The sequence below is a fragment of the Carcharhinus amblyrhynchos genome, chromosome 3 (genome assembly GCF_965287045.1).
Source record: "Carcharhinus amblyrhynchos chromosome 3, sCarAmb.v2.hapA, whole genome shotgun sequence".
Taxonomy (NCBI): Eukaryota; Metazoa; Chordata; class Chondrichthyes; order Carcharhiniformes; family Carcharhinidae; genus Carcharhinus; species Carcharhinus amblyrhynchos.
Window position 1 is genome coordinate 115862020 of NC_137326.1, and position 13581 is coordinate 115875600.

Sequence of the window (13581 nt, forward strand, 5' to 3'; positions counted from 1 at the left end):
ACCACTTCTGTTGGGGATTATCAGATCCTGCTTAATTGGGGAGGTTGAGTGGAACTTATTGAAGTACTCATATGCTCATTCATACTACTTACACTATTGTTTAAGGAGTTTAAAATGTGGTTACAGGAGAGGGCATTTTAGTAGCTCTGGCATTATTGTTCTGACAGTTAGTCAAAAACTTGAATTTCAGAATATAAACAAAACTTTGTCAATTTGATTCATTCTTTTAAGTTCTCACGTGGGCACTATATTGTGCAGAAGACTGTTTAATCTTGGGTAGGTAGTTATTCCATTACACAAAACACTTGGGATTGTGACAGAAAAGTTTAGTGATCAAGACTGTCTTGCCTTAACCCCCTGGATGAAGCAAAAAGTGCAATGATAGAGACTGCCAAAAGGGAAACTGATGGTCGGAAAAGCAAGGGAAACTTTATAAAGGGGTGTGTGATTTCTTTCCCCAATTCCCTAATCCACACTGCCTTTGGTTATGCCATTTTGCTGGGACTATGGAATTATTCCTACACAATTGAACGTTATTTAGTAACCAAAGCAAACAGTGTTTCCTCAACTATGCTTTGTCCTGATGTAATGACCCTTTGAAGAAAGCAATATCTTTTCCCACTTTCAAAATGCAACTTTCCTTTCACAGAAGCTGGAAAATGACTTGTTGCATGTTGTTAATTGCAACAAGAAATATGAGATAACTCTACTAAGAAGCAGAATTATCAAAATGTGCAGACCTATAGAACATATTTTAATTTACTTTATCTTGGAAAATTAAAAGCTATAAGCTTGCTATAGTTTTGATTCCAATACAGAAATGTTACTGCAGTTCTCAGGAAGAACAGAATGTCACACATTTCATAGTTTGAATCCCAAATTTTACCTAGTTAGTTTCACATTATCAACACAAACTATAACACAGTCTTACTCACACTTGCAGAAAGTGCAAGGTAAATTGAAATAAGAACCTGGGCTAAAATCCATACTGTTCATTCTGTTCTCCCAGCTAAACAGCCAATAAAATTGAATTAAATCATTGCACTCCACTTTCCTACCCGCGAACAGAGCTAGATTTGGAATACAACTCAGCAGAAGTTTGCCTCTGGTCTCAGCCCGACCCCAAATTTTAAAAAACTGAACTAGGTTATCCGATTTTCTACTGAATGGTGTTTTAAAACAGGAAGCATTGTGCAAATCTACAAGCTAAATTGTTGATTCTAATGGTTTCAGAAAGGGAAGTGAAGATCCTAACTTCATAGCCCAGTTGTGCTACACCTGCAACATGGACCTTTGTACACAAATCTAAATATCAAGGGAATTTTGCAACTTCCTTTGTTACTAGAACGGCTATCTTTCGACATTTATACAGATTGCCAAGATGTTCTGCTGCAGCACTAATTGCAATTTGGATTTTGTGGTACAAGATCACTTTTTCAAGTTTAGACTGAATTTAAACCAAGGGTTGAGAGAGAGGATTACCAGCCTAATAAAAGTAAATCAATGTAACTCATTGAGAACAGGAGAAGTGGATGAATGAGACTTGGTGCAGGTCATACTACAGGCAGCAGAGTTTGAAAGTGAGCTAAATTTTATAGAGGGTGGAAAACCAACAGAAATGCACTAAAATATTTGGGCCTGAAGGTAATAAAAATATGGATAAACATTTCAGCATCTGAAGGGCTAAAGCATGGGGATGTTACAAATCTGGAAGTGGGCAGACTTTGCAATACGAAATCAGAAACTCAGTTCAGGGTCAAATACAATAGCAAGAATGAGAACTTTACCTGTTAGTAACTAATACAACTGTAAACTGATTGCAATAAATCTTAATCTATATGGAAAGATAAATAACTGATGTAATAAACTGAGAACTATTAGATTTGAGACCTTAAGAGATTTATCTCAGTATCATGAAGATTTGATCTGTATTTTTAGACTATTGGTATAACACCACGAGGAGGAACTGTGCCTGTGTAAAGAATACATATGGATCTGATTTTCTTAAATACTGTGTCAATTGAGCTGTGTTTTCCCTCTAACATAGCTACTCATTTTTCATAATCAAATTGAATTTATAATTTTATATTATCCTTTCCCTCTTTAATTGAAACACAGATAAAATTGACCACCTCCCAATTTTAATCTCTGCTCCCTAATGTTCTCTAAGGCCCTATAGCCACCGAGAGCTGGACAGTAAAGTGCAGTACAGTCTTCTCCACACTTAACACCCAAGTTTTACTTGTCTCTGGCTGGTTTGTTTCAAGTTTATGTTGCTCCTGTGACAATACCAGCTATATCAGTTCCTTTTTTTATTCATTATTAAGGGAAAACCAGTGCTGCCACCTAGTGAAGTGATAAAAGTCATCAGAATTTAGGCTAAGAATTTACTGTTATAGGGGAACCATAGAACTTAAAATTATGATTGAAAATTTAGGATGCTGCCTTTCTACTGATGGGGATAATGAACAAAGCCAAAACACCACTGTAATTATGCGAGGTTGTAAATCCACTGTTCCAGTTTGCAGGGTTTGTTTAACACAGCCGCAAAGAGGAGGAAGCAATTAAGCATACTGAAGAAGAGAAACACTTTGACAGGTTTAGCATGACTCGCTTAATACAAATTTTCTTTCAGTAAACTAACGCCAATGGCTTTTAAAAGACGGCATCTCCTGAATATACCTAAAATGATAAACTTTACTTTGATAGGAAATCCAGAACATTAAACTGAACCATTCAACTGTCTCTTAGGAAAGCAAATTAAATAATTCTTAGAATATCCAATATGACAAATTCAATGCAAAATATAAACAAAACTGTATTCTACTGTCAACAAGTTGTCAAGTAAAATTTATATTATATATTTATATATATATTTATATACAGCAGACTGTTCGGTTATGCCATAAAATTACAAATATTTTCACCAAGAACAAAACAAATAACCTGCTGCTTTTGAAGAATACTGTCATTTCAGAAGCTGACTCACTTCCCAGTAGCACCACAATGCACAGGTAGTGCCTGAGTGGGTTAGTGATAGTCATTTGATATCCTCTGCTTCGAGAATTTTACTCTGGAAAATGCTGTTTAAGGGTATGTAGGTAGAATATTTTGCCTTCCCCGCAAGCTAAGAAAGGTACTGGGCCAATAAACCAATAATGTCTTGAGTTCTTTCTTCTATTGAGAAGTTAATCATCGCCTGTAGGTCAACAAAAAAAAAGTTAGTTTGTCTTGCAGACACTCTGATTGCTCTCAGTTGCATAGACATCATACACTAAGGCTGGAATTCTCCGACTTCGCCCAGATCTGGGATTTTCCGGTCCCTCTGTGGTGAATGGAGTCTTGGCTGAGTGCCAAATTCTCTATTCTCACTTGCAGCAGTGATGGGGCAAATGTTCAATCTGTCACATTCGGTTTGATTAAATAACAGTATATTACAACACATATGGCACTGTATCTCTGATAGTGCGCATTAGCATGGCAATGGATCAAAAAAAAAATCACAAACAATGTAAAGATAGGATGAGAATGTACCGCAGTAGTTCCTCTTTTTGACCCAAAGGGCAGAAACAGAGACATGTTCTTCCTTATCTCTTCACATCAATAACTAGAACAAGCAAAATACAAATGAGCCATATGTCAGTACCTGTGTCGAGCTGTACTGTAAGTATCCAACAGATGGCAACTGGCTAATTCCAGGTTCCAGTTAAACATTTCCAGAATTTTCTGACATTCACTTCTTGTCTTCAGCCCCAGACAGAATAATTGCTCAACCTAACAGGAAAACAATGTGGGATGCAACAGTAAGATCTGAGTCACAGATCATTTTGTATTGCACAGGTCCAGAACTGGAGATAAACAACATTGCCTTCCATTACACACAAATCACTGCAATTCCCTTCCACTGTTTAAAGACAAAGGAGGTGATTCTTTCAAAAAAATTCAAAGTGCTGAATTCACGCGAAAACTGGAGTAAATCCCACTAGTTTTTTTTTAGTGGGATTTTCAGAATGAATTTCCCACACTTTAAGCACTGCAGAGTGTCCTAGCAAGATTCACACTGAAAATCTGTGGCTGGAGACCATTTCTGCTGGAGCCGCCGGCAGCACAGTCCTTCTCAGCCTGTTGCACTGTTACAGCAGCACAGTGGGCTGGGTGAATCATCCCCAAAATTACTTTTGTCAGCGAGATTTGTATTGTACAATTAATACCATGTCATTGTGCAAGCATCTGAAGTAGCTCTGAATGTCAGAGCCGAAACATCTTCATATAATAGCAAAACCAAAGCAGGAGCAGCTCATAACTAGAACAATAGAGTTGAGCTAGTAGGAATAAATTACAAAAGCTTAATCTTAAGATTTGCAATGTGGGCAGAATGCTCAGGGTGCTTGTTTGCAACTCTCCACTAATTCTACCATTACTTGCATTTATTGTCCGTAGATCACCATTACAATTTCATGGACTAAAACCAGTACAATGTTTTCTAAAACGAGCTTTACCAGTTCTTTGGGGTTTCTTTTATTCATTGTGGAATACAGGTGCCGCTATTTAGCCAGCATTTATTGCCCATCCCTAGTTGCCCAACGGCAGTTGAGAATCGACCACATTGCTGTGGCTCTGGAGTCACATGTGGACCAGACAAGTAAAGATAGCAGATTTCCTTCCCTAAACACATTAGTGAACCAAATGGATTTTTCCAATAATCGACAATGGTTTCATGTTCATCAACAGATTCTTAATTCCACATTTTTTTTACTGAATTCAAATTTCACCAACCGACATGGCAAGATTTGAACCAGGATCCCCAGAGCATTAGCTGAGTTTCTGGATTAATAGTAGTGATAATACCATTATACCATTGCTTCCCTGATAAAGTAAGTCTTCCCACAGAAACAAAATATTTCGTCAGGAAAGGGGAAATATAGCAGGAAAAAGAGACAATAGAAAAAAGGACGAGATATTTGACTTTCACAATCATTTCTCAGTACAGTTGCTTTACAAAGATTGACATTGTAGCGGTTTTGTATTTGCACACTTGTCAAGGACAAAGAAAATGGGGTGGCACAGTGGTCAACACTGCTCCCTCACAGCAGCAGGGACCCGGATTCGATTATCAGCTTTGGTCACTTTTTGTGCGGAGTTTGCACGGTCTACCCATGTCTGCTTGGGTTTCCTCCGAAAGACATGCTGGTTAGATGCATTGGCCATGCTAAAATTCTCCCTCAGTGTACCCGAACAGACGTCGTAGTGTGGCGACTAGGGGACTTTCACACTGCAATGTTAATGTAAGCCAACTTATGACACTAATAAATGCACTTCTAAAAAACCTTCAGTAGGAGCAAAACTGATTATTATACATCACTATGTAATGCTGTTTACTATTTAAGTGCAATCCATTAAGACCAGTTACGTTTTTAAAAGTCAATAATGGCTCAACTCAACAGTCAACAGAACATGTTAAATCAGAAAACTGAATCTAGGTAACTAAATATGGAGTTGTGTAAACTAGCATTATAATGGTTTCCACCTTCCAAAGTGTATGGGTGAATTTTGTCCTTTTTTTAAGGAAGCGTTTGTAACAAGACAGGTTGGCCAGGTGACTTTGTCAACTATTCTGCCCATTTTGTGGTTTGATTACAAGTTATTTTCCACAAAATACAGCCTGCTAAAAAAGTGCATTCGCTTTAACTGTTGTCAAACTACGGTCAGCAGATTAAACACACAACACAGGGTTAGCTCAGTTTGCACAGATTTGAGTATGGCTGCAAATATGATTGAACACTGGTGCGATATGGATAGAATTAGATTTTAAAATAAGAGCACACAATCCACATTTAACAAGTTCAGATCCTCCTCACCATAATTGTGTCTGAAGAGGATCATCCATAAGTTGCAACACCAAGAGCCCTGGCACTGCGAGAGTTTGACAAGTCGTTGCGTCCTCTTTAGCACAAACTCTTAATAATTGCAAACTATTCCCAGGTGAGCAGGGACAGCCTGGCCCTACACCTAGTGCCATTAATCCTCTGACTGGATAGCTTTCGCAGCTTTCCAAACTTGTACTGGTTTGCTGATACTAAAGTTGGTATCAGAAAATAAATGCACGCAATGAACCACCAAATATGAAGTAACCAGAAATAGTATCTCACTCTTCGAAGAATTAAAGAGGAACGTCACTCTTGGGAAAGCGTGACAGGAAGTAGTTTAAATTTACAATATTCCTCGATATGTACTGTGTTAAAATGTATTTAGAATTGTAGGATCCAAAAGGATGAATTCTTATTTATTCTGTGAGAAAGAGATTTGCTGAAACTTGCCACAATACAACTGGCTGGTAAAAGTAGACCATCTACATTAGGGGAAGTAGCATCATTTCTCTGCGGTATAAATGCAATTAAAGGGTTCAACCTAGATTGTGGTCCACTAACTGCTTGACTTGTTAACAGCACTAGCGCAGGGATCAACATGCAGGGAAAGGAAGGGATTTGATTGTCGCTCAACCCAATGAGAACAGTGCAAAAGTGGAATGACCTGGCAAAACCCCTCAAGTGATGGTCTTTCAGACCAGCAATTTTTAACAGTGAAAAGTTAGAATCTGTTTTATTTGGCAGTGCCTCCACAGCACTGTTCTCATTTTGGGTTAATGAAAATAAGGCAAAGGATGGATCCGAGCTCACGGTTACCTTGAGGTACTGTACGGCTTTTTGAATGTTCCAGGTGTGATTCTGAAGCGCAGTCTGACTTTCCTCCGTCGTAACGCCATGAACATTCTCCTGAACCTGAACATAGAAACATTTCTCAACGTCTGATTTATTACCAAGCCACCTCTCTGGTTTAAAAATTGACTACCTGTTCTGATGGAGCAGTCCAACAGAAAGTTTCAGTATTTATGCCACATGTGTACAGCCCACAATGATACTACAAAGCAATTTTATTGGCTTGCAACATAGTGAACTATTCCACTTCTCTTGAAAGTAATTTTATTAATTTAGACCTGTTGCAGTTTATATTCTCTTTCATAAAATTCCAGTGACATAAACAACTTCCACAATGCCAACATTACTAATGTTAGTGAATGATATGAATAGTTTAAGCTAGTACTGCTAACTGTATACTTTCTACAAATTTGAATGCAAATCTAGATTGTGATAAATTGGGCACCTTCACACAGGGTATCTATGTGCATACAACAAGCAACATACAGTACACACTACAGATAAAGAGGTGACTTTAATGTAATCAAGAGTAAATCAGTTCTGCTTTTAACTTTAGTTAATAAGAATCCAGACTTGGATATGCAAAAGAAAGCTGCAATTTGTATTCAGCTCTTGACTGTAAGGAGAAGAATGGGTCAAAATGAACCAACTCTGGTGTTGTTGCTTCTCTTCTCACACCTTGTGGTGCGCAAGATAGATTTTCATCTGTTCACATAGTGAGGATTTTCATGGGACAAATCCCTATCGTGTCACCAGAGGCTTATAGTTCGAGGGGCACCACTCCATATCAAGTATGACTGACTAGGAGTATCTCCCACTTTTACCGCGTGCCATTGGCAAGTTGGACGGATTATGCAGGTTGACATCAACCTGTTGACCATGTTATGAACGCACCTTCTTTACTCAAGTCCTGGGTGGGACTCAAACCAGGAGCTTCTGTATCAGAGGTAGGGATGCTACCCACTGGGTCACAAGACATTAATCGATTCTGTATTACGTTAATATGTGAAAGTACAATGATCTCCTATTTTTTAAATAATTGCTTTTCTCTGCTTCTGTAACAGTTTTTGTCCATTGTCAGAATGTTCAGAAAACACGCTAGCTTCCCATTCTGTTACACAAGATAAATATATCTGTTATAAAGATAATTTTTAATCTCTTACAGGTTGACGGTGATTCAGGCAGTGTTTTCCAAATTACAGAATTGTTAGATGACAAATGGTGCATGAGCTATAAAGATAGAGGATAGTACCACATCATTGATGTATTTTACATTGTTGATACTGCAAACACCATGTTGAATTATTGCTGCTGGGGCTTCCTTGGTAATAGACCTCCACCTAGTGGTTGAAGGTACATTGCACATAATTTGAATTAGAACATGGAACATAGGACATTACAGCGCAGTACAGGCCCTTCGGCCCTCGATGTTGTGCCGACCAGCGGAACGAACCTAATGACCCTCTAACCTAAACTATTCCAATGTTATCCATATGCCTATCCACTGATCATGTGAACGCCCTTAAAGTTGGCGAGTCCACAACTGCTGCAGGCAGGGCATTCCACGAAACCCTCTGAGTAAAGGGTAAATTTAAAGTAAATTTACAACACAGACTCCATGGAAATTACAAGGGCCCAGATCGTCCAGTCACCTGCGGAGTGGAAGCACATTCCACTGTCCATGTTTAAAATTATCCCCCTTACCTTTTCCCACTGGAGTCTTTGGACCTTCCAGCCCAACAACCAGCTTCAACCAACAAGTAGTCTCGGGGGAACTTTGTGGTGAAGTATAACTAAAATGCAGCCATAACCCATTTTTTCATCTTAAACTGAAGACACGCCCCTCTGAAGGTCTGTCTTCATTTCATTGGCTTGCAAAGTTTTTAAATGCACATGCCGGGGAAGTGAATCCTTTAAAGATTTGTCCATTACAATTCCCACCATAAACTATCGCCCCACGCCTGAGTTTAACAACGACAGGAGGAGAAAATAAATACCTCAGTAGGAAGAGGGCATCAGCCTAAGTCTCTGACTCTAAGGCCAGCATTGGAAATATTCTTGTAGTGGTCCTGGCAGCACAATTCCACCCATCAAAAATTTAAACTTCCCAGGTAAACACCGTGCACGTGCATGAGTCGGGCCTTCAGCAGGTTCACAGTATACAACAGTGGGGAGAGTCTCAACATGCAATGCTGTTGTTACGGGAGGGTCCTGCCCAATGTATCCTATAAATTTGGTACTTTCTTTGAGGATCCAGAAATAATTGCTCAGAAAATTCAGTTTGATGCATCACTGACTGAAACAGAAATTAATTCCCTTTACAGTTTGATCTATTCAGCTTCTCCCAGTCAATGTGAAACTTAAAATCTTTCATTAATAACCATGCTGCTTCTGCTATATGATTCTATAAGGCTCATCAGGACTAGCAGCAGCTCTGAAGAGACAAACAGAGTTAACATTTCGAGTTTAACGTGACTTCTTCTGAAAAGTCACATGCAACTTGAAATGTTAATTCTGGGAATGATTTTCCAACCTCACCATGCCCATTGCAAACCCCAGAAAGTAGCATGACGGCCTAAAGATCGGCTTTGCGCCTGATGCCAAACAGTTTGCAATCTTCCCAATCCCTTTCTAATGGCACAAACTGGATCACACTCAGAAAGGGCACGCAGCCAATTAGTATATTTAAAGTAGCAGTTAAATATGCACAGTCCATTTGACACCCAGCTCCCGGGATCTTCTGACCTTCCGGCATGGCGTGAGAATCAGTGCTGGTCGCCACTAACCGAGAGCAGGCGCAATGGCCATTAGGCCATCAAGGCCCCTGGATGGTCAGAGGAATGACCAGAAGGTACCCATTGGGCACTGCCCACCTGGCACACCAGCAGTACCCACCCAGCCCATCAGGCACCCCCACAATGGCCACCAGACACGACAGTGCCAGTTTGGGTGGGGTGGGGATTGTGCAGGAATAGGGTATGAAGGTGGTCATGATGGGACGGCACGTCAAGGGTCATCGGGAGGGTCCGGATGCCGGCATCCCATGTCGAGATGGGGTTGGGGGTAACATGCATGATTGGACTCACTGGCACGCTTAGCCCCCTCCCCCAGTACCAGTCTGCAACTCACCATTCTCCCAGAAAGTGACTTAGTATAACGATTGCAGTGTAGACTGTGCCTGGGAGAACGGCGTGGATTGCTCCGGTATTCTTGCTGTTATGACACTTAGTTCATATTTGGGAATATTCCACTCAATGTTTCCATCTTTCAAATGATCATTTAGCCCGTAAGATTTATCTCCTAATCATTGCTAGTTTAAATTTGTGATTCAAGTTCAATTGATTCATTTTTTTTCTGCTGCGTGCAAAGTATATTGCTATACAGGCAGTTTAATATTTTCTATTTTTCATCATTTTTACTTTATCTGAATTAGGTTATTTCATGACAAAAGTTTGTACCATTTAAGCTACCTATATTTAAATTGGACCATCAGTTACGTTGAGGAAATAATACAAATTAATGTCCATTCCCATTGCTGTTAATCACAGTCACTACTCACAGTCTGCTAAGCATGCTGGTTACTTTGAATGGACATGATGTGGATGTGCTGGCGTTGGACTGGGGTAAACACAGTAAAAAGTCTGACAACACCAGGTTTTAGTCCAACCGATTTATTTGATAGTAAACTCACAAGCTTTCAAGGGGACTGCCTCTTCGTCAGGTGAATGGAGAGTTCTGGCCTCGGACAGAGCATACAAAGCACAGACAGTTTAGAGACTACTGATTAGAATGCGAATCTTTACAGCTAACCTGCTGTTCAAGTCCTAAAGTGGCCGACAATGTGTGTGGAAGGAGCACTGATCACAGGTTAACGAGATGTGTATTGTCCCCAGACAGCACAGTGTGAGGTTTTGCAAACCCAGGCAAGTCACGGGGGCTACAGATAGTGCGACATGAACCCAAGATCCCTGTTGAGACCGTCCTCATGTGTGTGGAACTTGGCTATCAGTCTCTGCTCAGCGACTCTGCGCTGTCGTGTGTCGTGAAGGCCGCCTTGGAGAATGCTTACCCGAAGGTCAGAGGCTGAATGCCCATGACCGCTGAAGTGTTCGCCAACAGGAAGGGAACAGTCTTGCCTGGTGATTGTCCAGTGATGTTCATTCATCCGTTGTCATAGCGTCTGCATGGTCTCCCCAATGTACCATGCTTCGGGACATCCTTTCTTGCAACGTATCAGGTAGACAATGTTGGCCGAGTTGCAACAGTATTTACCGTGTACCTGATGGATGGTATTCTCACGTGTGATGATGATATCCGTGTCGATGATCCGGCATGTCTTGCAGAGGTTGCTGTGGCAAGGTTGTGTGGTGTTGTGGTCACTGTTCTCCTGAAAACTGGGTAGTTTGCTGCGAACAATGGTCTGTTTGAGGTTGTGTGGTTGTCTGAAGGCAAGAAGTGGGGGTGTGGGGATGGCCCTGGTGAGATGTTCGTCTTCATCAATGATATGTTGAAGACTCCGGAGAAGATGTCGTAGCTTCTCCGCTCCGGGGAAGTACTGGACGACGAAGGGTCTCTGTTCACCGTGTCCCGTGTTTGTCTTCTGAGGAGATCTCAGGCTGCCCTCGACTGGACTTGTATGCCCTAACCATCAGGAGGTGCGTTAACACCAGATTCATCAGCCGCACTCACAAGACAGCCCCAAACATCACCCAAGCACAACGCAACGCCATCCAAGCTCTCAAGACCAACCGCAACATTGTAATCAAACCAGCAGACAAAGGGGGGGCCATCGTTATACTGAACAGAACGGATTACTGTAAAGAAGTGTACCGACAACTAAACAATGAGGAATAATACAGACAGTTACCCACAGATCCAACCAAAGAACACACCCGTCAACTCAGCAATCTGATCAAGACCTTTGATCCGGACCTTCAGAGCACCTTCCGTGCTCTCATTCCACGTACTTCCCGCATTGGAGATCTCTACTGCCTCCCAAAGATACACAAGACAAACACACCCGGCCGTCCCATTGTATCCGGCAATGGAACTCTGTGTGAGAACCTCTCCGGCTACATCGAGGGCATCCTGAAACCCATTGTACAAAGAACCCCCAGCTTTTGTCGCGACACTACGGACTTCCTACAGAAACTCAGCACACATGGAGCATTTGAACCAGGGACACTCCTCGTCACAATGGATGTCTCGGCGCTCTACACCAACATCCCCCACAATGATGGCATTGCCGCGACTGCCTCAGTACTCAACGCTGACAACTGCCAGTTTCCAGATGCAATTTTACAACTCATTCGCTTTATCCTGGACCACAATGTCTTCACTTTCAACAACCAGTTTTTCATCCAGACACACGGAACAGCCATGGGGACCAAATTTGCACCTCAATATGCCAACATCTTCATGCACAGGTTCGAATAAGACTTCTTCACTGCACAGAATCTTCAACCGATGCTATACACTAGATACATTGATGACATTTTCTTCCTTTGGCCTCATGGTGAACAATCACTGAAACAACTATATGATGATATCAACAAATTCCACCCCACCATCAGACTCACCATAGACTATTCCCCAGAATCGGTTGCATTCTTGGACACATGCATCTCCATTAAGGACGGTCACCTCAGCACCTCGCTGTACCGCAAGCCCACAGACCATCTCAAAGCTCCACTTCTCCAGCTTTAACCCCAAACATGTTAAAGAAGCCATTCCCTATGGACAAGCCCTCTGTATACACAGGATTTGCTCAGATGAGGAGGATCGTGACAGACACCTCCAGACGCTGAAAGATGCCCTCATAAGAACAGGATATGGCGCTCGACTCATAGATCGACAGTTCCGATGCGCCACAGCGAAAAACCGCACCGATCTCCTCAGAAGACAAACACGGGACACAGTGGACAGAGTACCCTTCGTCGTCCAGTACTTCCCCGGAGCGGAGAAGCTACGACATCTTCTCCGGAGTCTTCAACATATCATTGATGAAGACGAACATCTCGCCAGGGCCATCCCCACACCCCCACTTCTTGCCTTCAGACAACCACACAACCTCAAACAGACCATTGTTCGCAGCAAACTACCCAGTTTTCAGGAGAACAGTGACCACAACACCACACAACCTTGCCACAGCAACCTCTGCAAGACATGCCGGATCATCGACACGGATATCATCATCACACGTGAGAATACCATCCATCAGGTACACGGTAAATACTCTTGCAACTCGGCCAACATTGTCTACCTGATACGTTGCAAGAAAGGATGTCCCGAAGCATGGTACATTGGGGAGACCATGCAGATGCTACGACAACGGATGAATGAACATCACTGGACAATCACCAGGCAAGACTGTTGCCTTCCTGTTGGCGAACACTTCAGTGGTCACGGGCATTCAGCCTCTGACCTTTGAGTAAGCATTCGCCAAGGCTGCCTTCATGACACACGACAGCGCAGAGTCGCTGAGCAGAGACTGATAGCTAAGTTCCACACACATGAGGACGGTCTCAACAGGGATCTTGGGTTCATGTCGCACTATCTGTAACCCCCGTGACTTGCCTGGGTTTGCAAAACCTCACTCACTGTGCTGTCTGGGGTCAATACACATCTCTTTAACCTGTGATCAGTGTTCCTTCCACACACATTGTCGGCCACTTTAGGACTTGAACAGCAGGTTAGCTGTAAAGATTCGCATTCTAATCAGTAATCTCTAAACTGTCTATGCTTTGTATGCTCTGTCCGAGGCCAGAACTCTCCATTCACCTGACGAAGAGGCAGTCCCCTCGAAAGCTTGTGAGTTTACTATCAAATAAATCAGTTGGACTAAAACCTGGTGTTGTCAGACTTT

General features: G+C 41.8%; 1 protein-coding gene across 10 annotated transcripts in view; it reads right to left on the reverse strand.

The window, feature by feature from the left end:
- Nucleotides 1–2691: 2691 nt before the first annotated feature.
- Nucleotides 2692–13581, reverse strand: part of tnk2b (tyrosine kinase, non-receptor, 2b) — a 230706-nt gene continuing 219816 nt past the window's right edge. For all 10 annotated transcript variants that reach the window (XM_080185804.1, XM_080185798.1, XM_080185796.1 and 7 more), the window contains 3 exons: nt 6684–6779; nt 3647–3774; nt 2692–3199 (listed from right to left, as the gene is read on the reverse strand). In XM_080185804.1, the coding sequence (XP_080041930.1) occupies nt 3193–3199; nt 3647–3774; nt 6684–6779 (231 nt within the window). In that variant the 3' untranslated portion in view covers nt 2692–3192. The remainder of the gene's footprint in view (nt 3200–3646; nt 3775–6683; nt 6780–13581) is intronic.